General features: G+C 40.2%; 2 protein-coding genes across 3 annotated transcripts; both read left to right on the top strand.

Annotated features, from left to right (window-relative positions):
- Window positions 1–810: 810 nt before the first annotated feature.
- Window positions 811–5,711, top strand: LOC119408963 (zinc finger CCHC domain-containing protein 7). Its single transcript, XM_037675824.1, has 8 exons — window positions 811–1,181; window positions 1,585–1,640; window positions 1,795–1,905; window positions 2,005–2,175; window positions 2,402–2,437; window positions 4,820–4,924; window positions 5,037–5,154; window positions 5,318–5,711. Exons 1-8 carry the CDS (start codon window positions 812–814, stop codon window positions 5,623–5,625), a joined length of 1,275 nt encoding a protein of 424 aa, XP_037531752.1. The 5' UTR covers window position 811; the 3' UTR covers window positions 5,626–5,711.
- Window positions 5,712–7,369: 1,658 nt separating this feature from the next.
- LOC119408962 (E3 ubiquitin-protein ligase RNF38) lies at window positions 7,370–22,626 on the top strand. 2 transcript variants are annotated; one of them, XM_037675823.1, is made up of 13 exons: window positions 7,370–7,500; window positions 7,588–8,576; window positions 13,319–13,371; window positions 13,501–13,682; window positions 15,408–15,810; window positions 16,149–16,289; window positions 16,431–16,619; window positions 19,491–19,652; window positions 20,496–20,596; window positions 20,932–21,013; window positions 21,106–21,227; window positions 21,530–21,629; window positions 22,291–22,626. In XM_037675823.1, exons 2-13 carry the CDS (start codon window positions 8,279–8,281, stop codon window positions 22,351–22,353), a joined length of 1,896 nt encoding a protein of 631 aa, XP_037531751.1. In that variant the 5' UTR covers window positions 7,370–7,500; window positions 7,588–8,278; the 3' UTR covers window positions 22,354–22,626. The 2 variants fall into 2 exon arrangements, with proteins under 2 accessions (XP_037531751.1, XP_037531750.1); XM_037675822.1 differs by having other exon boundaries at window positions 7,370–8,576.
- The last annotated feature ends 460 nt before the right edge of the window (window positions 22,627–23,086 follow it).

Here is a 23,086-nt window from a genome sequence, read left to right as displayed (position 1 = left end):
AGCATAAATCAAAAATATCTGCTGTTTGAAGCTTTTGAAAGTTAGTAACAAATCAGGTTTTAAATTACATGAACCTTTTGTATGAATTTTTTGTAAAAAAAAAAATTAAATCACTTATACCACTCAGAAACGTGTTTGCTCGAAATATAAAAAGTAAAAATTAGATTTTTTTTTTAAACAAATTAAAAATGTTGCTCTTTTAAGTAAATGTAATGTCAACCACAAAATATTTTTGACTTGGTGTGATCAATATACAACGTGTACTGTAAAAAAAAACGTGCGCTTTTTTTTTTATGTCCCATTCGGGACGAGATGTTTTTGAACGCAGAGTTCATTTTTTGTTGTCCAACTTTTTTTTTTTTCCTCCGGTGTTGCGTCGAAACGCCGGGTAAGCGCTTCAACCACCACAGCCACAAGTAAACACGGTAACTTATGTCTACGCTTCGTGAAGGGAGCGTTGTCTTTGTAATATAATCTATAATGCTGAGGACAAACTCGAAATTATAACCGTGCACTATGGAAAAGCGTTTCTCTATGAAAAAAGTTATTTAACTTAGTGGTGTGTCGCGTTTAGCTAGCATGGCATGCTATCTCTGCAATAGCACCATGTGAAGCTTTACTATATAATGAATTTTTTTACGAAACTACTCTAATTTTTTTTATGAAAATGCTTTTGAAACACAGCCTATGATGATCTGTTCGTTTAAAAGTGCTCGTGTAAATGAATAATTAAACGCCGCAGTTTAGCTGCATTACAGACAGTTGCCGCTGGGTGCCGCTGTTCAGCTTCAGGTTGTGTCAAACTCCCATCATGAAGAAAAATCAAGTTCACGATATAGAATGGACCAAAGAAGATTTTTTCTTCATTGAGGACGATGGGGTTTCAGACTGGGAGGAAGAGTTTAATTATGACTCTCGGAAACGACACAAAAACAGCAGTAAACAAAGTGCACAGGTCAGGGAGAGCTCCCCTCCTCTCCTCCTGACCTTCCCCATCTCTTCTGGAAAGACACAGCAGAACATCAGTAGTGTCTCCAGTGATGATTTACAGGAAGAGGAGGAGGACAGTAACCAGTCCATAGAGGACTGGATGATCCTGGGAGGAGAGGAACAGGAGGACTCTAACATCCTGCTTAATCAACATTACTGGAGCAGCTCTGAAGACGAGTTTGGAGCTAAAGGTTAGATCATGCAACAAAATCAACATCTGTGTGATGATCTTTGCGTTATTTCTCTTATGTAAAAGGAAAAGAAGAGTTTATTAAAGAAAAATTCAAAAATATGCTATCAAATCTCAGCGAGGTATAAGATTTATGTATAAGAAAACTTTACAAAATAAAATTGCAAAACATTCTTGAAGGACCCGCCTTCATTTTATGTCTGACGTTTGGACTTAGATAATTTTATGATGAAGTTTTGGTCAAACCTTGAAAATAACGTTGCATGCAATTTTGGTTATTTTGGTGTTGGGGTTAGAAAAAAAACCATACTCGTTTGCCTTTCTTAGGAAACAAAAATATTAGCCTACATTTATAATCAAGTACTTTAGTTACATCTTGTAATTGACTGTATTTTCTTTCACAGACATGTCAGATGAGAAATCGGTACCAGACATCTGGGCCATATCAGATAAAGATAAGGTAACTTTTGATAACCAGTATTAAATAAAAAAAAAAAAAAAACGTTTCCACTTCACCTTAGCAAAAGATTGAAAGGAAATGTGTGTAAAATATTGTCTTGTTTAAAACTGTACCGTGATTGTTTTTAAAAATGTTTTTTTCTCATTATGTTTAGTATGGTACTGCTGAGTCTTTGGCCTTTCGCTATTTCATCCCTGGTCGCTCGTCGATCTGTTACATTTGCAAGAAGGCGGGACATTTTGCTAAACATTGCACCTCTCGAAAGGTACAAAAAACTCATCCCTGTAAGCTGCTGCAGACAAAATTATAACAACCAACATTATTATCATATTATAATCATTATTACAACTTTGTCTTTCAACAGAAAAGTCCTGCTTGTGTCCTTTGTGGCATCCGGGGACACATCCAGAGGGACTGTCCAGGTCGTCCGTGCCCTCACTGTGGATTACCTTCGCATGGCCTCGACCCGTGCAGAGTGCCTCCGGTATGGAACCAGCACTGCCAGCGCTGTGGGACAATGGGCCACCTGACAGATGTGAGTCAGCCGTCGGTTTCCAGAACAAGCTGATTTGACTGTCTGAGTTCGTGCTGAAGAAGTGTGTCAGTTTTTTTTGACAGGTTCTGCAGTCTCAGAAGTCTTAGTGAGCCCAGTTTATGAAGCGCTGTTCTGCAAAGAACTTCTTATCTTCAGTGAAACTGCACCAAGTTTGTTTCTGTGCGATTCTCAAAGGAAAAATTATTCTTCCTCTTGTTTTCTGCAGGCCTGTCCAGATACATGGAGACAATATCACTTGACAGTAAGTTGTTTTTTTTGTACTCTTTGTCTTAGCTTCTTTCAAGACCGTAATCGGGTCACAGATCGAACAATGACATGATAAAATCTCAGGCTCTGTTCGACCCTGGCACCAGTATGGACGGATTAGTCTCACACGAACAGCTTTAAGTACGTTGTGCTCACACCTGGTGTTAAAATGCATGTGGAGGAAACCAACCTCAGGTACCTGTTGAACATTCAAATAAACAAGAAAAAGCCATGCCACGTTGTTGTTGAGCAACAAACAGGACATGAGCAGGTTTACTGATGCTTCTCTAAAAGTACAAATACATCTGCTCTATATTAATAATTGGACAAAGTTCAGATTCACCCGAGTTGGACTTTTGTGGAGTAATTTAGCATACACGACTTTTAATGATATTGCAGGAATAATATGAAATATGTAAATGAGCATAAAACGATTTGTGTCAGAGCAAAGACTGAAGAATTTAACCTATAAAACTCCACCGCAGTAAAGTGGACCCATTAGCTGTTTTACATTTCTTCACAGCTGCACTGTGACTGTAACCACAGCGCATCGTCACCGCTGCAGCAGGTGAACATTTACGACATAATGCTGCTCAGATTTTTCTGTGATTGGTGGTACATTTTATTATACAATAACCACATTGAGTGCAATCAGTTCGAAAAACAGAACAAACTTTTAACTAAAGAGAAATTACTCATATGGTGACTAAACATTGACAAAATGGCGTTTTTATTTTGATTTGTGGAAAACTTTATGCCTGAAAATACATTTTTAAAAGTATCTTCAGAATATTCACAATAATTGGTGTTTAATCCTCTTTAATTAGCCTGCAACGGAGCTTTTAAAAAAAATTTTTAATCTGTTATTGTTGTAGGATCTCGTTGGGGGCGGTTCTATGGGGTGGCACAGAGTGACTGTTTTCACTAAAACACAAGCTTGCCACCTGACTTTCCACCTTATTTAAGCTAGTTAATATATTTGTGTATATTTTTATGAAATTTCCAAAGTCATAAGCATCTGCACAGAGCTTCCGTCTTTATCGACACGTACCTGTTTGAACTTCTCACACACATCTCTTGAGTTTTAGAATGGTTTCACCCACCAACTGGACCAGGAAGTTTCATCAGTGGCAGAGATGGTTTCAAGGTGGTCTTTGAGTAGCATTAGTTAGTGCAACTTATATGCATGGACAAATAACGTGAATTCATTCAACAACCAAAAACAACACCTTCTGAAACATCATGCCCCACCTTTGCCAACCCAAGAAAACAATCTGTCACTGGGTCTGGTTCTGCTGTGGGTCTCAGAAGGATTCACATTCAGACCACTTAAGTAAAAGTAACCAGAACTAGGCCTGTCATGATAGCAAATTTTGCTGGGTGATTAATTGTCTCAGAAATTATTGCGATAAACGATAATATTGTTTGAAATTTGACAATAATTAGTAATTGTCAAAATTAAGAAGAAGTGATTAACTTTTGTGTGTAGTACCTGTTTTGACCACTGGGCGACAGTATAAGACTGAATCGAAGGCTAGATAGTGAGGGAGTGAGAAGCGTGCCTCTTTAAGAAAAATGGGAGGAAGGCCCCTTGATGTGACATGGGCTGTCTCTCTTTCCTTTTTTGTTTCTGTTCTCAAAATGGCGGACGCTTGGTGTGGTTTGAGCTCTTTAGCATAGCATTTGTCAAACAAAGCTTGTTATAAAAAAATCAGTAAACAAGTTCTCAGCTTCTTTTTTCAGAGAAAAACAAGTTTTTAGATGAAGGCACGGGTTTCAACCGTGAATTTTGGAGCTTTGACAAGACGGGAGATCCCCCCCACACCCCACCCCGAGGTTGGCCTGTTGACTTAGCTCGTAGCTTAGCTTCTCATCTTAGCTGCTTTTAACGATCCAAAAATGTGATTTTGGACGATTAAAACAGATTTTAAAGAGAAATGGAGGGGTCAGTGAAGAGCACCCGAGTTGAGATTTTTGTCATCCAGTGTCTTCAGTAGAACGAGAGAAGAAGAAACAATAAAGCCGATAAATGAAAATGAGGTTGATAATTTTCATTTATCATGCGATTAATTGATTTATTGTTTATCGCGACAGGCCTAAGCAGAACTCCTCTGGAGGTCGGTCTCACTGAAAACAGTGTTGATGTATACCGAGAGCGTTCACGCCTGTATTTAGTGCCATCCAGATGTGATCAGATTGCTTAGGACAGATGTTAGTTCCAGGTCTGAGTAGACACAAGGACAAGCCTGGTGGCTCGGACAGTTAATCATTTGTGATTTTCAATCTGGATTTATGGACGTATGATAAAATTTACATAGAGAAAATCCACAAAGGTTAATTTGCTACTTTTTAAACGAGCTCTGACGTTTGTTTTCAGGTGAGTTCAGAGGTTCCATTCAAGCCAAGAACTGTCTGCAGTTTCAAACAGAAGCGTACTCGTGCTCATTGTTACAACTGCTCTAAAAGAGGACATTATGGCTATGTAAGTAATGAATAATAACCACTTCCCTCCTTATTTCACCCTCTTTTCACTTTCTCTATATATTTTTTGAGTGTAATTCTCTGCCTTCTCTGGGTCTGAATCTTTGTGTCAGGAATGCACAATGAGGAGGATGATCAGTGGCACCTTTCATTCTCTGCCTTACGTCTGCCACTATGACACGGTGGAGGACCTTCTGCAGCGTGGTACCAGAACGCACACAGGAACTAAAGGTGACAAAAGTTGGTTTTAATGTAGAATATGCAGTGTGACGATCCAAAACTAATTATTTTTAACTCGTCATAATGGCATGATTTGTGATTTAATTATGGTTAACTAAGAATCTTTCAATAATAATTAGGAAAGTTCAATATTAATGTGTTGTTTTTTTTTAAGATCTTGTGAGTGCTGGATCCTGTCCTGCAAAAGCGGAGGATTATGGTGAGAAAAACGGGAGGAGTAGAAAAAAGCAGGAGGCAAGCGGAAGGAGGAAGACGTGGCCTGAAAGGCGCAGAGAAAGACGCGAGGTGAAGCGACTAAGAAGGGAGGCCAAGGTCAGACGGGAAGGAGGAGGACTTTTAAGGAGGTCTCGCTGCAAATCTGATGAAGTTTGTCCCACGGAGCCTTTCAGAAACAGACAGTTTATTTCTCCTCCAGAGAAAAAGAAGGAGGAGAAAGATGAGGAGGAAAGCAGCAAAGTGTAGAGCTGGAAGAAAAGAGGTGGGATTAAACATGGGGATTTGTGTCCTCATCCTGACTTGGACCCTGGAAGTGAAAACCTGTATTCAAAGCAAAGAGTCCACCATAATCCGCAATAACGTTTTCATCTGTGTCCCGCATGTGTCTGTTAGCAAAATATTTCTTTAACCACTGCAGGAATTTTAATAAAACTTGCAGAAAGTGATTGTTGGATGTACCTCTACATCTAATTGAGTTTTGGAGTCGACTGGATTCAAGATGGCTGCCACAGCCAACTGACCTTGAGTAATGATCGGGTGTTTTCAGTCATGGGACTCGAACAATCTGCCCATCGCCATTTGACAGGCCACTTCAGTCTCTTTTAAATCTCTCCTCAAAACACACCTGTACTCAGTGGCATTTAACACAGTGTGATCTGATTTGGTATTTCATTGTGGCTGATTGTGTTCATGCCTTTTGCTTTTATTCCTTGACATCTAACTCGGGCTGATTTGATTTAGTGTTCTCATTGTTTCTAATTATGTCTGGTGTTTTTATGCTTTTATTCCTGATGCTGTAATTATATCTTGCTATTTTTATTTGATGCTGTGATCTTTTTTGTTAAGCACTTTGATAACGGTTACTGTTTTAAATGTGCTATATAAATAAATTTGACTTGACTGACTTGACTAATACCAAAATGGCTACAGCTGAGTCAGGTTTACAGACATTGAGATTAAATTTGATGTGGTAATAGCTGAGTGGTTCACAACACATTCTGAGGGTGAGATTGTGCATAACTTTATTTCTGAGGTTTGTCTAAAACTCATTAAAATGTAATGTGACATATGCATTCCTTTAAGGGATGCTTGGGAATTTTTAAACGCTGCAGTCCTTTTGGAAGGATATTTATAGTTTTTCAAAATGCTATTTTTTGTCTGTACAAAAATGTAGATAGAATATAAACAGGTGAAAAATTGTCCTCGGTGTGTTTCAAAAATGCTTTTGCATTTAAACAGTTTTTGTAATAACATGCTCTTGTAGTGTTTTTGCATTATTTTTAAAAACTTGAAGTGCATGATGTGTTATTACACAATATATCCTCCAATATTTAATGACAGTTACAGTAATATTTGCATTATGCAATCAATTCGACACTTATGCCTTACACCTTTTGTAAGGTATGACATTAACTTCCTAATTTTGTCTTTTATAAACGTAATTTATAATTTGTACAGTGTACATACATTATTGACAGTGGCATTACTGGTATATTAAACCATTCTTCCTAGTTTTATTATACATTGGCCATTTTATTTATCCTGTTATGCATTCTATATGCTAAGTCTGTATTTCATCGACACTCTTCAGAGCAAAATGTTTTTATGTATATAAATAACATCTCTTGTAATATGACGGCCATACATCAGCGTGTCGGAGTATGTTGTGAAAAGCCATCTGCAGCCAGTGGGATTTTCAAAGCTTTGAAGCTGCTGAATTATTAATGAGCGGAGCAGCTTCCTGCGGTTTACCAGACCCAAGTAATCGATTCCGACGTGAAAGCGCGATTTAAAATCGAATTTAACCGCGATGAAAAACAAATTTCGTTTTTAAAGATCATAATAAAATTATTTTAATCGTGTGTTTTGCATTTTGCTTCAAGTCATGGCGCGAAAAGCCCCGCCACGAACCGAATTGTTTTCCGTTATCGATTGGTTGCGCCTGGGCGGAGACGCGAGACACCCATTGATTGATCTTCGCTCCACTCCCCGCTGACCAGAGAAAACACCCGATAGCGAATGCGAGAGGGGATTTAAATGAGACAAATACAGTCCGCTTTACTTGACGGACGAGGTGGCTGTCTGCTGGTCCTCAAGCGGGTTGAGCTGGTCCGCCAGTAGGTCTGTCAAAGAGCCAATTTAACACCGATTCAGCGCGACGCCAGTGAGGTTGTAATGTCTGCTTGTTTTCACTTGTTTCCCCTGTAGACCTCGCTTCCTGTTAGCCTCGGGCTCGCCGGAGAAAAGAAAAATCGACATTGTGTTCATGAGCGAGCGGGTGTAACTAGCCCACGCAGAAGTAGCTAGTTTTTCCAGCCTAATTATTATTTTCAAACAGTTTTATGTTAAGACTTGTTTTATAACCAGTATCCGGGTACCTGGGTCCCTGTAGTTTGCTAACGCTACAGCTAGCCATCTTCTTGCTTGTGTTGACGGATTGAAGTGTTTAATTTTGTTTATTTAAAGGCGACGAGCTAACGACATTAACGTAGGTCTCCACAAGTCGACCAGGACTCGTATTCGTGCCTTTAAACCACTTTATTTAGCTGCCGGGGAGCCTGACGGCTTTCACTGTGATTATTAGACAAAAGGGAATTGGACGCTTCTCACTAAGAAGAAACGACAAGAAGATTTTGTTTCAGTGTATCTTTATGCAACTGCTGTGTTTTTAAACGCCTGTGAAAAGTACTACTAACAAATAGTATTTTTGTTGAGTGGGAGCGGATCTGATATGGTTGTGCTTCCCTAAAAAAAAAAAAAAGAGAAACCCGCGGCTGCTTCCACGTTTTAATTAATTAAACATTCGTTTAAATGCTCCTGAAAGTAACCGAGCAGCATCAGAAATAACCAGAGAGCTTCAGGCGGCCACCTCACTTCACCCACCACCGACTCTCCGGCCATGGACCCACCAAGAACCCGGTCGCGGTCTCGGTCTGGCTTCTACCACTTTGCCCTGAACGGAGGAGGCGCAGGAGGAGGCAGCGCTGTCGGGAACGGGAGCCTGATGAGCTCCAGCGGAGGAGGAGGAGGAGGTCTGAATTACCCTCCGCAGAGCAACACCGGCTGGGCGCCACACCACGGAGGACGGAGCTACTCTGAGATCCAGCAGCCTCCGCAGCAGCACGGCCAGGGGAGCTACCTGCCCGCGGGGGTGCAGCGCCACTCGGCACACGCGGCTCACAGGCACCCCGGGGCTGGTAAGCTGGCTTTAAAGTAAACGGGCCTGCAGCCCTGCTACATGCATCATTACAAACACACGCACGGATAGAGGATGCACCCCCTGAGGGATGCAGGCGCACCACAGCTTATCAGGCTTTGAGGCTTTTATCTAAGGCTTGGTGTTTTCTCTGCCAGCTGTTGGTTGAGATGAACTGGAAGCTCTGCTCATGAAGTAAAACAGATTTATTAATCCCCTTTTATCAAACCCACTGACTGTTTTGATGGGGTCTTAAAACTGTGCAAGTCAAAAGTCATAAATGATTAGGTGACAGAACTGTGTGAGGGGTGGGGTACACCCTGGACAGGTCAAGTCCATCACAGACAGAAAAAGCTTTTTTTTAAATTATTATTTAAAAACTAACTAAAGGCTTAATTTTTCTTGAAGGAATGGATATTATCTTTCATGCCAGAGGTTTAACCTAAGATCAAGTCAATTTTATTGTCATTTCCATCACGTGCAGTGTGGTACATGAGGTGGAACAAAATTATGTACTCGGGGTTAGGCCTGTCACGATGACAAATTTTGCTGGGCGATTAATTGTCTCAGAAAATATTGGGATAAACGATAATATTGTTTGAAATTTGACAATAAATAGTAATTGTCAAATTTAAGAAGAAATGTTTAACTTATGTGTAGTACATATTTTTTTTTTACCACCAGATGGCAGTTTAAGACTGTTTGAACTGAAGGATGGATAGTGAGGGAGCGAGCAGTGTATCTGTTTAAGGAAAACGGGAGGGAGGCCCCTTGATGTGACAGTCTCTCTCGTTCCTGTTTTTTTGGTTCTCCAAATGGTGGACACTCAGTGTAGTTTGAGCTTTTTAGCATAGCATTTTCTACACAAAGCTTTTAATTAAAACAAACAAACACACCCCCCCCCCCCCCCCCCGCAATAAACAAGTTCTCAGCTTCTTTTTGCAGGAAAAAAAACTTTTTAGATGAAGGCACGAGTTTCAACCTTGAATTTTGGAGCTTCGACAAGACGGAGGTTTTTTGTTGTTTTTTTGCTCCTAACTTAGCTTCTCAGCTTAGCTGCTTTTAACGATCCAAAAACGCAGTTTTAGACGGTGAAAACAGATTTTAAAGAGGGAAAAGAAAAGGAAGGGTCAGTGAAGAGCATCAGAGTTGAGCCTTTTGTCATCCAGTGTCTTCAGTAGAAAGAGAGACACGAAGAAACAATAAAGCCGATAAATGAAAATGAGGTAGATAATTTTCATTTATCATGCAATTAATTGATTTGCTTATTGCGACAGGCCAACTCGGAGTCCCAGTTGCACCCAAAAATGGCAAAAATATAAAGTATAGAAGAAACTATATAAGGATCTAACGCTAAACGAGATAATTTTTTGTTGATGAAATATGAATTATGGAGTCGTAGCAGTTTTAGCCAAACCTAGAACATAACCCACAACCTCATGTAATATTGCAAAATGTCACACTCAAAGTATGTGCTGAGAATGACTCTCAGCTACTACCACATCAAGTTTTAGCTCGGTGTATGTGAAACTAACTGACTTTTAGTCATTCTTGTGTTGGCTAATGTTGATTAGTTGTAGCAGCCTCCTTAAATTGATCCGACTCCCATCAGCTGTAGGCATATATGAAGGATTACTTTCTGGAGGTTAAATTATTAAATTAAAATCCATCGAGTGGTTCATGAGATATTTTGCTAATGGTTGACTTCCAACAGTTGATGCTAAGTTTTAAGCAAAAATCTTACACAATGAGTAGCACTTGGAGCACGTGTAAATGACCCTCAGCTGCGATCACATCACATCTTATTGGAAAATCCTTAAAATTGACTGAGTTATAGACGTTTATAGTTTTCTAAGGACAGTTGGCTGTGGCAGCCATCATTAATTTGATTGATCTCACTTACTTTTCGAGTTATTTTTAAATCTGTTAAAGATTCACGAGCAACTTTGGTAACAGAAATGGACAAAAACATTATCAGCCTTCGCCTTTCAGTTTGCAATAATATCCACAATCTTCTAAAAGACGCTTTGTGGACATTTTGTGGATTCAAAGTGTTTTTTTTAATGTTGTCACAATAGATATGTGAAAATCTTGATTAAAAGTGATATTTAAATTCTTTAAATAAGCTTTGTAAGCTAAGATAAAGCCCCTTCCTTGGTAGCATTTTTCATCTTTTGTTTCCTCAGACAGTTCGCTGACTTGATGCCGACTGCTGTGGTTAAATTCTCTCCCAGTTCACCGTTAGTCCTTTCACTCATGAACTTTGATTTGTCTTGAAATTCAAACTACTCAAAGTTCTGAATGGCCTTTAAAAAAAAAAAATCAAACGTGTCGTTCTTTTAGTGTAAAGTTTGATGTAACAAACCTGTAAAGATGTAGACGGCTGATTTGTGCTACCTTGTTGGTATCGTCGCTGTCGGGTCCAATTTATTTGTATTGCCTCGTATTACTAAAATATTGATTAGTTGACATCTTATTCCAGTGGTTCATCAAACGGCTCAAATAGAGAGAATTCTAACAAGTTGATCTGATTTGAATATAAACCTGCACCTTTTGTTTAGAGTATTAAGCAAGCTTTAGACCACTGACTGTTTGAAAGTTTTGGCAGGTTGGAGACCATCAACTTAAAAAGTTCACTGAGGATGAGCGAAAGAAGGTTGTTAAAGAAAGCTGAATTAAATCACACCAAGAGGACGCTCACAGAAACGCATGCCTAGTTTGAGTAAATCACTTAAAGAATGTTTTGCTTGTTTACTTGAGCATGCATCAGAGTATTCCTTGTTTGTTTTAGCTTTCCCTCCTTCTTTTGGTGCGTTAGTGCTAAGCGTCGATATGTTCAGCCCCCAGTTTCCCCACAGTCATTGAACCGTCACCTAAGAAGACTTCAAGCAAAGGGTGGGGCGGTCGGCTATTCACAGAGAGACAGAAGTGGTGTTTGACGATGAAGACAGAAGAATCAAAGACACGAGGGGATGGTTTTTGTGATCAAAGTGGAGGCTGCTCAGAGAAACCTGTTTAACATCTTTCAAAAACTGCTCTCTGTGCACATGTTGCATCCAGACTGCACATGTGCACTGTCAGATACAGATGTTTCTCTGAGATCAGATTTATGACATTAATGCTTTGTTGTGATATCATTTTACTCCTCTTCTTTTGATTTTAGTGTTTTGAATGCATCGTGTGAGTGATGGTCTGTTGATCTTAGAAGATATCTGTATATATTGTGTGTTTCCCCACAAGGAAATGGCAGTGAGCTGTCGTAGTAGAGCTAGCGGTGTTTTGTTTTTGTTGGGGGCGCTTCAGCAGCATAAATTACATTAAACATTAAATTACATGATTTTAGTAACAGCTGTTTTTACACTAGTGTTGCTCCAGGTAATTTGATGGTGTTTAAAAAGTATTATATCAATGATACTTTTATCTTTTGATGTGGCTTATGTTTGATTGATTAAAGGTCAGAATTAGAATTAAAGGCCTAGCATTTGTTAACGGCATGCTTATCGCCCGCTGCCTGTCACGCCAGAGTTTTAGACTAACGTCTTGTGTTGATAAATGTTATCACTGTTTTGGTAAAACTCTTCAAAATAAGACACAAAGTTTGTTTTCTCAGTCATCCAGGTATATAACAACAAAAAAGGTTGAATCATGTCATCTGGACTTCGTTTTTTTGTTAAAAATAAACGTTTCGCCCCTCATCCAAGAGGCTTCGTCAGTCTGAGGTCTAGCCATCTGGTATTACCCAGAAGCCACCCTGACTCTTGTGTTTCAAGCCTGCCTCAGATACCCCTGAAGTCTGGCCTTTTCACTAATGGTTTCAAAAACACAAAGTTTCACACAAAGTCTTCAAAATAAGGTCACGTACAATCTAATGCGATATGGTGAGATGTCAAGCTCAAGTGTTAGTTTTGGGTGACTATTGGCTACTACCACATCAAAGTTTAGGCCAGTATCTGTACAATTGGCTGAGTTATAATAACATTTTGAAGGTCCGTTGACTGTGGCAGCCATCTTGAATTGGTTTGACTCCACATGTTAAAGTTTCGTTAAAGTCTGTTCAGTGGTTCATGTGATATTTTGCTAACAGACAGATGCAGACCTAAACGTCAACATCCACCTTCCTCTTTTCGTCTTTTCAAAACAGAAACTTTTTTTTTTTCCTTATAGAAATTCTAGGAAACTTCTTTGCTCTGTTTTTATTTTTTTTCCAGATGTGAACTTTACGATGGGTTTTAGCACTTGTGAGGAGTTGTAACTGGATAAACGGCGGCCGTAAACAAAGAAACAAAAGACGACAAGATGCTCTGGTTTGTTGGACGTGCTTCATGGTTGACATCTGTGCATCTTAACAGCCTTTTTGTGTTCGGTTAGGGTGAGATTTGTCTGCGAGAGCCAGAGAGGACGAGCTTGGCGTGACACCTCCCAGAGATCGCTTCCTTTCTGCTTTTTGTTTTTATTCAAAAGAGAAACTTCTGCTGATGACCCAGGACTGGAACTATCTGTGTTGTCAAAAGCACATTTTAGTTATTTTACACCCAGTGAAACTTCTAAAGATTAAAGTGTGTGGAGTTTAGCCCACAGGGTATATATTTTTTTAATAATTATTTGAAGTGTGAGATAAAATCAAAGCCAGCCAGCCACTTGTGTTTTAGGGTTTGGTTTTTGTTAGCTAAGCAAATGCATATCCACATGTTTTCCCCAGCTCTGCTTTTATCTGATTAAGCTTTTTTATTCTCTGGTCTGCAGGAGGTGCGTTTCATTTTCACCCAGATAATGTGTGCAGCGAGGATCGAGACAAAGTAAGGATGAAAGATGACCACTTCCTGTTCTGGCTGCCTGGTTTGAATAGAATTTGTGTTTCATTGTTGACTTCGTCTTGCCTTTTTTCTTTTTCCCTCTTTCTCTCTCTCTCTTGTCTTTTTATGCAGCTGGAGGACAGCCCCAGCCCGAAGCGGCAGCGCCTTTCCCAACAGTCCATGTTGGATCTAAGCTCCGCCCCTCTGTCCACTCCATCCTCTCCCATCCGACCATGGGAGCTGCCCCCTAACCGCAGACCACACCCCCACTACATGCCCGAGAGATGCCACACACCTGTTAGAAACCGCCGCAGGTATGCTGGTGGCACAAATACTCATCACAACAGTTGTTTTAATGAATAATTGGATAATTCTTCAACATAATTGCACACCATTATGATAAATTTGTGTTTTGAGGTTAAATGCTTAAACTGTCCGAAAAAATATGTTTAGTGAAGGAGATATAAATTTTCTCATACTAATCAGAATTATTCTATTTTGTGCCTGAACTTCTAGTTAAACTTTGAGTCCAGAACAGATTGAAAACTGTTATTTTTGCACTTAACTAAATGCCAGATTTGATTTTTTTTTTTTTTTTCTCCTAAGAAAGATTAAAATTGATTTTTTTAGTTTTGGACAATATAGCAGGAGAGGGCAATGTCACCCCAATACAAAAAATTCAAAACTGAATTGGTTTGACTAACAACCATCCATCCCAAACATGGTTTAAGCATGCAATGAGCATGCATCAGGATGGCTTAAGACAATTTTTCTCTTAAAAGTTCTGTGCCTGAGTTACATTTAAATAACTACAATTTTATTCTTCACTTCCAAGCATCCATCCATCCATCCATCCATTATCTTTACCCGTTTATTCCATTTTGGGTCACGGGGGTCGCTGGTGCCCATGTCCAGCAATCACTGTGCGAGGGGCGGGGTACACCCTGGACAGGTCGCAAGTCCATCACAGGGCCACATAGAGACAAACGAGACAAACAACCATTCACTCTCTCACTCACACCTAGGGACAATTTAGAGTTACCAGTCAGTCTAACATGCATGTTTTTGGTCTGTGGGAGGAAACCGGAGTACCCGGAGAAAACCCACGCATGCACGGAGAGAACATGCAAACTCCACCCAGAAAGGCCCCTGGACTGGGGTTTGAACCAGGGACCTGTTCGCTGAGAGGCAGCAGCTCTACCAGTTGCACCACCGTGCTGCCCACTTCCAAGCAGTTTAACTTTAATTGTTTAATATTTTAAGCTTGGTCTTGATGAATAGTTCTCTTCTTTCAAATATTTTCTTTGGACTTTGGCTGCTTTGTCACTCATTTTATGTCCACTTTTGATTTATTTTTTTATATTTTTAAGCCATTTAACTCTGACTTGGGAATTATTCATCTATGTTACAAAAAACTTACAAACTGAAGGAATGAACTGATTTAACACATGAAGACCAACTTAAAAAGCAAATTTCACATCTTGGCTGGATTTATTTATTTTTCTTCTGTTTCTTAAAGAAACAAATTTCAGACATTATTTGTTGCATTTGTCATTATTTGTTGAGGAGGTGTGGCAAAGAGGTTAGAGATGGTGAACCTGTGATTGAGAGGTTTCCGGTTCAAGTCCCAGCACTGACAACATCATTTGGTTGGGAAAGGTGAACCACGGACATCTGCCTCACCGTGGCCCTTGAGCTAGACCCTGAAACCCCCTAGATGTCCCTCTGCTCCACACAGCAGACTGCGGTAGCTCAGTGGTCTGTGGTTGCGTCAGGAAGGGCGTCCGGCATAAAAACAATGGTCAAATCTTTGTGTGAGATTGTTCACTGTGGCAACCCCTGAGGAAGGGAGCAGCTGAAAGAAGAAAATAAATTTTATGTATATATAATTTAACAGTCTTGGTTCACTTTAAGTTTTATCAGTTTATCCAGAACTTCAAAAGAAAACATCTTTCTGTAGTTTGTTGCTTAATTTCTGACATAAATATCAACACAACTCTTTTAACCTCTGTAGTTTCTCCTCCGTTCTTTCCCTTCAGCCCTCCAGTGAGACGTCAGCGTGGCCGAAGAGACCGCCTTGCTCGCCACCACCATCACCACCACTACAATAGCAGCAACAATCACCACTGCCACCAACCCCCCGCAGGTCACCACCATCACCCCCAACTCCCTCACTCCCACCACGGCCTATCCCCTGGCCATCAGGATGAAAACTACCGCCACCCTCCTCAATACCCCCCCTACAGCCAGCCACCTCAACGAGGGCTGGGGTCCGGCCCTGAAGAGCGCCTGGCTTACCGTCCCCCAAACCCCTCCCCGAGGCCTCTTCACCAGTCGCCGAACCTGTCTCCCAGGCTTCTGCACGTTGGGCCTCATCCACAGCACCCGCACCCCAACCCATCCCAGCAACAGAGCAGCGGCCTCCTGGACATCCAGGAGCAGGTGGGTTTATTATTTTTGTTGGAGGGGAGTGTACATTCTTGATAGATACTCATCTATATTTAGGTTTTGATCATCCTAAATGACTGAGTAGAGAAAAAATGAGTTGCTTTGTTAGCTCTGAAGTGTGGTTAGAACTTCAGAACTAAAAATAATTTCTTATGAGAAATGCCAGAGACGTCCGGTTTAGTCAAACACTGAAAAAGAGAGTCTGTAATGAGCAAGTTTTCAATTGGAAAACATAAATTCACACATTAGTGCAAGTTATCCCACATAGTACATGAAGGACAGTCTTGTCTCCTTAAAGTTGTAAACTCTGCCTGTCTGGACTCCATATTCAGGGTTTAGCTCCAGTATCGTATCCTGTGTCTCCACTGGGCGCCCTGCCCGGCCTGCCCCCTCGCTCGGCCCCGCAGCAGATCCCAGCATGCTCGGTTGTTTTCAACGGGCAGCATTATCCCGTCTGCAGTGTTCCTCCTCCTGTGAGTGTCCTCCAAGAGATTCTTACTTCTGGTTTCCCTTTTAAAAAAATTCTCAAGTACATTTATTTTAAATATTATTGAAAATGTCCAAACATGCCTGAATAAATCAAATCTCACCAGGTCTTTGTGTCTCTCTGCCAGGTTATTCAGACTTGTTCTGTCCAGCATTTGCCCATGCCCTACCCATTTACATCACTACTTTCCAGTGATCCGTCCTTCTTGATTCCTCCTCCCCACCTTGCTCATCCTTCCACACACCTTCCCCACCATCCACCCCACCTGCCTCAGACAGCACAATTTGGACCTTATCCAGCTCAGCAGGCGCGATCGGTGAGTAGGACATCATTACATTCTTAAACTTGGAGCTGATGTCAGATGAGGCTGTTTCAGGTCTAAAAATGTAGTAAAACAATTTGAATGACCATCTAACATAAACCATCATTGCACTCTTATTTTATTTGTATCATTTACTTTTGCTGACTTTGTGATTTCTTCTGAAATCAGCTAATTATACATGACATTCGTACAGTGATGAAAATAATGTGCTAATAGGGATAGAATAACTTTTTTGTCACGTCTGTGGGTTCATAATTGGTGTCAGTTTGTTAGGTTTACATTTGGTTTTGAATGTGTTAAAAAATGAGCTGAACATGTCATTGTAAATGGGCTGATGTTTTCCACCCATTTTATTTTTTTCATAAAGGCTGTAAGAGGAGCCATGCTTTACACATGACACTTGAAATGATGGGTTGCTTTAAGTCCTTCATATGACGAGTTAAATTTAGTTCAGTAATAATATCTGAACGTTAGATTTATTTTCCAAAAGCTTTTTAGATGCATGCATTTGGTGCAAATGTGCTGAATGGGACCACACCCTTATGAGAGCTGCACACACATCTGTGAACATGTTGTCAGTTGGTAGTCATTAAAATCTTCCCACTTCTAACACGAGTTTAATACATCTGCTCCTAACGTAAACCTAGAAACTGTTGCTGTCCATGTTTGCTTTTTCATCTGTTTGATATTTATGAATATTTACGGATTTTTTTATTTTTATAAACAACCTTTCATGAGCTGAAGACAAAGTAATCTCTGATAACTGTGAATGTTTATGAAGCGTTCGCACTTGGATCACAAAAATGGATCACAATATCCTTTTTCTTCCGTACGTTTTCGGCTCGATTCTCGTCCCGCAGTTTTCAAGCCATTTCAACAAATCGCATCAAAATGTTCAGCTCTTTCAGGACAATCCTGCTATGACATTGTATTAGTGCAACTTTAGCTTTTTTTAATATTTAGCCTTTTCTGCCATTTTTTTTTTTCATGTAGAAAATTAATTGAGCTCATTTTCCATCCTTCAGAATCTTTAGATGTGGTTACAACCTTTTACTGCTCCTTTCACATTTTGTTCTAGTTCAGCTTCTTTCAGCTTCCTTGTGCAAATTAAACATTTTTCAGCTAATTTCAGCTGTTTTGTACTCCTTTCAGATTTGTTCTGCTAATTAAAACATTTTTGTTCTTCTTCTAACTTATATTTGCTAACTTCAGCTTATGTTAATTTCAGATTATTGCTGCATGTTTCAGCTTTTTCTGTTTATGCTAATTTCAGCTTTTTTCAGATAACTTCCACTTTTTTGTACTCCTTTCTTCTTCTTTCAGCCTAATTGGGCAAACATGTTCTTTCTGCTTTCTTCTGCTAATTTAAGCTTGTTCTACCTTTTTTTTCCAGCTACCATTTTAGCATTTTTGAGCTAATTTCAGCAGTTTAAAGATAAATTCACGTTTTCCATGGTAATTTTTGCTGCTTTCAACCTAATTAACGTCTTTATGGTAATTTCAGCTTGTTTTGCACCTTTCAGCTTTTAATTCTGCTAGTTTTGGCTTTGCTGCTATTTCAGCTACTATTTAGCTGTTTTATGCTAATTTTAGCCTTTTCAGCTATTGCCATTTTTTTTTAGGTAATTTCAGCTCTTTCATCTTCTTTCTGGTAGCTTAAGCTTCTTTCTACCTTTTCAGCTACTTTTCAACTATTTTTTGCTAATTTCAGCCTTTTTTAAACTAATTTCCTAATGTTTGCTCATTTCTGCCAATTTATACCTATCCATCCATCCATCCATCCATCCATCCATCCATCCATCCATCCATTCTCTTTACCCGCCTCTTCCATTTTGGGTCACGGGGGTCGCCGGTGCCCATGTCCAGCAATCACTGTGTGAGGGGCGGGGTACACCCTAGACGGGTCTCCAGTCCATCACAGGGACACATGGAGACAAACGAGACAAACAACCATTCACTCTCTCACTCACACCTAGGGACAATTTAGAGTTACCAATCAGTCTAACATGCATGATTTTGGTCTGTGGGAGGAAACCGGAGTACCCGGAGAAAACCCACGCATGCACGGAGAGAACATGCAAACTCCACCCAGAAAGGCCCCCGGACCGGGGTTTGAACCAAGGACCTGCTCGCTGAGAGGCAGCAGCTCTCAATTTATACCCAATTCAGCAAAAATGGTATTTCTGCTAGGCAGCACGGTGGCACAACTGGTAGAGCTGCTGCCTCTCAGCGAGAAGGTCCTTGGTTCAAACCCCGGTCCAGGGGCCTTTCTGGGTGGAGTTTGCATGTTCTCTCCGTGCATGCGTGGGTTTTCTCCGGGTGCTCCGGTTTCCTCCCACAGACCAAAAACATGCATGTTAGGCTGATTGGTAACTCTAAATTGTCCCTAGGTGTGAGTGAGAGAGTGAATGGTTGTTTGTCTCGTTTGTCTCTATGTGGCCCTGTGATGGACTTGCGACCTGTCCAGGGTGTACCCCGCCCCTCGCACAGTGACTGCTGGACATGGGCACCAGCGACCCCCGTGACCCAAAATGGAATAAACGGGTAAAGATAATGGATGGATGGATGGATGTTATTTCTGCTTTCTTCTGCTAATTAAGGCTTGTTCTTTCATTTAAGCTACAATTCAGCATGTTGTTTTTAGTTAATTTCAGGTGTTTTTTTTTTCCATCAAGTTCTTCAGCAATAAGTATTCACACTGCATTTTTGCAGGAAAAGCAATTTCTCTAGTCCTATTCTGATTCCAATCACAGATACTATATATTATGAATATTCTCTTCATTTTGAGCAACTCGTATGCTTGTTTAACTTTGTAAACATTTTTAAAATGTGAGTTTTTCCCCAACCTTCTTTCTCGTCCCCCAGCCTTTACAGAGGATAGAGAATGACGTCGAGCTGCTTGGAGAGCACTTGTCTCTGGGCGCCGGGCTCCATTATTCTCCTGCTGCACACCCAGCCCTCACCCCTCACTCCACACAGCTTCACTTCCTCTCCCATGATCCTCTGCCACAGGAGTTCTTTGGAGTGGTGAGCATTAATAAAACGGATTAAACTGGGCACAGACCTGAGTGGAAGTTTCCAGTTATCCCTAAATATTTTTGCTTCTAAGGAGCCAGATTTGCTTATAATATTTAAAAGCAGTCCTTCAGATTTTTTTGAAGGTCTTTCAGACTTTTCATTGGAATTTTGTTGCTTTTTCACTTATTTTTGTTGTTGTTGTTGTTGTTGTTGTTGTTGTTGTTGTTGTTATTCCTGTATTTGACAAGTTTCAAAAGAAGATTTAGATATATATTTTTTTAAACTACCTAATTGTGACACAAAAGACTGACTCAAAAGATGAACCAGTGTTAACACCTAAAAGAAAACTTGGCAAAGAACTAACCTTAAATTGAATTTTTATGCACTTCGTTGACTGCAGCCTGTAACAAAGTACAGATTGTTTCCATTTCTGTAGAGGAAACTATGAAAACTACAAAGGATAACACAATGCGACAGATATAAAATAGTATTTTAGCTCCAATGTGGTGATTTTCAACAAGCTTTTTGATGAAAACTTGGCATAAAGTGGACGATCAGCTTAAGGATGATGCATCTTTCAGCTCTTTTATGCAGATTTGTTTTAATGTCTGTAGTTTGTTTTTGTCTTTGTGTTAAGCACACAATGCACATCATGCTGTCACGGTCCAGTACAAGAACCGGACAGAAAATGAGTGTAAAAGCAGCTAAAGTCCACAGAAAATCTTTGACTAATTGACTTTACATAAAAGACCAAGTGCTTGAAAGCAAAATGTAAACGAGAATAAAACGTCAGTGTGCACATTGTTATTTCAGTGAACTTATTTTGACAAGTTTTTGTCCTCTTCCCTCCAGTCCTATCCAAACTTCATCCCTCGGCGTCTCCCAGGGCGGCGTTACCGTTCACAACAGCTTCCACCTTCGCCTTACCACCCCAGCCTCTTGCCTTACTTTCTGTAGGTAGACTGGGAAACTCGCTCACTGAAACGACTCCAGTTTTGTACAAAATTAATACAGAATTATGCATAGACTATTACTGTAGACTGTTGCTTAATTTGCCACTAAAATGATATATTCAATGGATTTCCTAAAGAGGTAAAAGAAAAATCTATTTGAGTTGGTTTTAAATAAGCATGAAGTATAGAAAAAAGCAACATTTTCATTGTTTAGTTTTAGGATTATTTTTCTTTAACAACATTGATTCACATTGAGATAAAGGTTTTTAATGATTAAAAAAAAATATATATATCTGCTTCTCATCCAAACATGTATTAAATGTTTTTCTGCATAGCTCAATGCTGCCAGTCCAGCCCACAGGTCCTGCCATCAGCCTGGAGCTGGATGTAGATGATGGGGAGGTGGAGAACTATGAGGTTGTCCTGTATCCGTTTGATTAATCTGTGTATGTGCTCACAGGAGGCAGCTGTCTCATTCGTATGCTGTTGGTGACATTTTCTTCCTTAAGGCCCTCCTGAATCTTGCCGAGCGCCTGGGAGAGGCCAAACTCCGAGGACTGACCAAGGGAGACATCGAGCAGCTTCCCTCTTACCGATTTAATCCAAACAATCACCAGTCGGAACAAACACTGTGAGTTTTGTTGAAATATTCTCATGACGTTTTTATTAACTATAGATTAAGAGCTCTTTAACCAAAGTTTATTAATGAAAAATTTATTTTGAAGACAACTGCAAGTAACTTTGTTTTTCATCCAAAGACTATTTACTAAACAAACATATTTGCTTCTAAATATTGTCCCTAAATTATATCAATGTCAGTTACAGGTCAAAAGTCACCTAAAGTCACTTGTCATGCAAAACCCCCCAAAACAACTGTTTACGCAATATGCTTTTGTGTTGCTGCATATGATGCTAACACACGTCTGGTTGCAGGTGTGTGGTGTGCATGAGTGATTTTGAGTCCCGACAACTGCTGCGAGTGCTGCCCTGCAGCCACGAGTTCCACGGGAAGTGTGTCGACAAGTGGCTGAGGGTGAGTGAGACCAGCACCAGGACAAGAGACCGACACCGTGTCCAGGAGCACCTCTAAACTCTTCCAGTTTTCTATTCTTGCTAATAATTTTATCACTGTGTGTTTGTGTGCACCTTTCATAGGGTTCATAATTGTGGTATGTTTAATGAGTTTTACGCTTTTCTGACTGAGATTCTGCACTTTGTTTTAATCTAGTGTTGTAGATTGAAAGCTCCGATCAGATATTCACAACATGCTGTACATGGAGGGGGAAAGGTTTTTGTTCTTTGAAAGGCAAAACATTTTTTTTTAATCAAGTGTTGCAGTAACGTGACCTGGCAAGAGATTTGTCCAAAATTCAGCAATAGTCCCGAAAACATGCCAAACATCTAAAGTAGCTGTACTTCAGATTGTGAATTCTCCTTGTAAAAGTCCAAAAAACCTTTAACCTCTAAGTTCTTGTGTCAATCCTAACAGTTTTATGAGAGACATCAGCTGACCTGGGTCATAACCATTCAACCAACCAACAGCCAAATCAGTACAAGTAATCCAGTAAACTCAAGAAGAGAAGAGTTCTGATTTCCTGCTCTTTTTTTTAATTTATTATCATTTTGGAGCTGAAATATGTCTGCTAATAGAATCACCTCTTGAAGCTAATGTGCTGTCTTCTGTCCACCCTCAGGCCAACAGGACGTGTCCCATTTGTCGAGCCGATGCCTCGGAGGTCCAGAGAGACTCGGAGTGACCGCAGGAGGGAGCCGTGCTCTCCCTGCTGTTCGTCAAACATCCATCACTGCCTGCTAGTCGTGAATTGATGCACATCTGCACACTCTCTCTCTCTCTCTCGCGCGCGCGCGCACACACACACACACACACCTCCATTGTTGTCATTTTCTTTTTCAAAATTAAAGCATTGTAGATTTGTTGTTTAATTTTGTTTTATCATTACTGGTAAATATTTCCCATGCACTCCATTCTTTTCTGTACACTCTCATAGACCCTCACTTTCAATGAATGAGCCACGACTTTGCGCGCGCGCGCGTGTGTGTGTGTGTGTGTGTGCGCACATCGGCATGCGCCACAACTGTGCAAGCATTATTTTTGGGGGAGGGTTAGCTCTGTAATGCAGGTACGTGCCTGTGTTTTCAGTACACCTATTTGTGGGTGTGAAAGAGACTTTTTTTTTTTTGTCTCAGAGCATGCATGAGTTATTTTGTTCTGTAAAGGACAAAAGTAACATGAGAGTTTCTGCTTTCATGATTGACTTTTCTTCCTGTATGTGTGTTTATGCACTGTCTACATGCACAGTGTGTGTGTGTGTGTGTTTTCCAAGACTTTTCTCTAGTTGGACACTAAGGGTCCATGCTGCCACTGTAGTTTTGTAGTGTCTGATGAATTTGTTTCAGATTATTATTATTGTTATTATTATTATTATTATTATTGATTTTCAGTCACTTAACCTCATTAATTCCAAGCAC

This window comes from Nematolebias whitei, chromosome 4 (genome assembly GCF_014905685.2).
Source record: "Nematolebias whitei isolate Nwh7 chromosome 4, NemWhi1, whole genome shotgun sequence".
NCBI classification, from domain to species: domain Eukaryota; kingdom Metazoa; phylum Chordata; class Actinopteri; order Cyprinodontiformes; family Rivulidae; genus Nematolebias; species Nematolebias whitei.
Note: the sequence above shows the minus strand (reverse complement) of the source record. Positions and strands in the feature narration are given on the sequence as shown.

What these genes read in the sequence shown, in the direction of transcription:
- LOC119408962 (XM_037675823.1), top strand. Translation starts at nt 8,279, where the DNA reads ATGGACCCACCAAGAACCCGGTCGCGGTCTCGGTCTGGCTTCTACCAC. An exon ending in CAGCTCAGCAGGCGCGATCG is followed by an intron (nt 16,620 to 19,490) that starts GTGAGTAGGACA and finishes CTCGTCCCCCAG; the next exon opens with CCTTTACAGAGGATAGAGAA. An exon ending in GGGAGGTGGAGAACTATGAG is followed by an intron (nt 21,014 to 21,105) that starts GTTGTCCTGTAT and finishes TTCTTCCTTAAG; the next exon opens with GCCCTCCTGAATCTTGCCGA.
- LOC119408963 (XM_037675824.1), top strand. Translation starts at nt 812, where the DNA reads ATGAAGAAAAATCAAGTTCACGATATAGAATGGACCAAAGAAGATTTT. An exon ending in CCATATCAGATAAAGATAAG is followed by an intron (nt 1,641 to 1,794) that starts GTAACTTTTGAT and finishes CATTATGTTTAG; the next exon opens with TATGGTACTGCTGAGTCTTT. An exon ending in AACATTGCACCTCTCGAAAG is followed by an intron (nt 1,906 to 2,004) that starts GTACAAAAAACT and finishes GTCTTTCAACAG; the next exon opens with AAAAGTCCTGCTTGTGTCCT.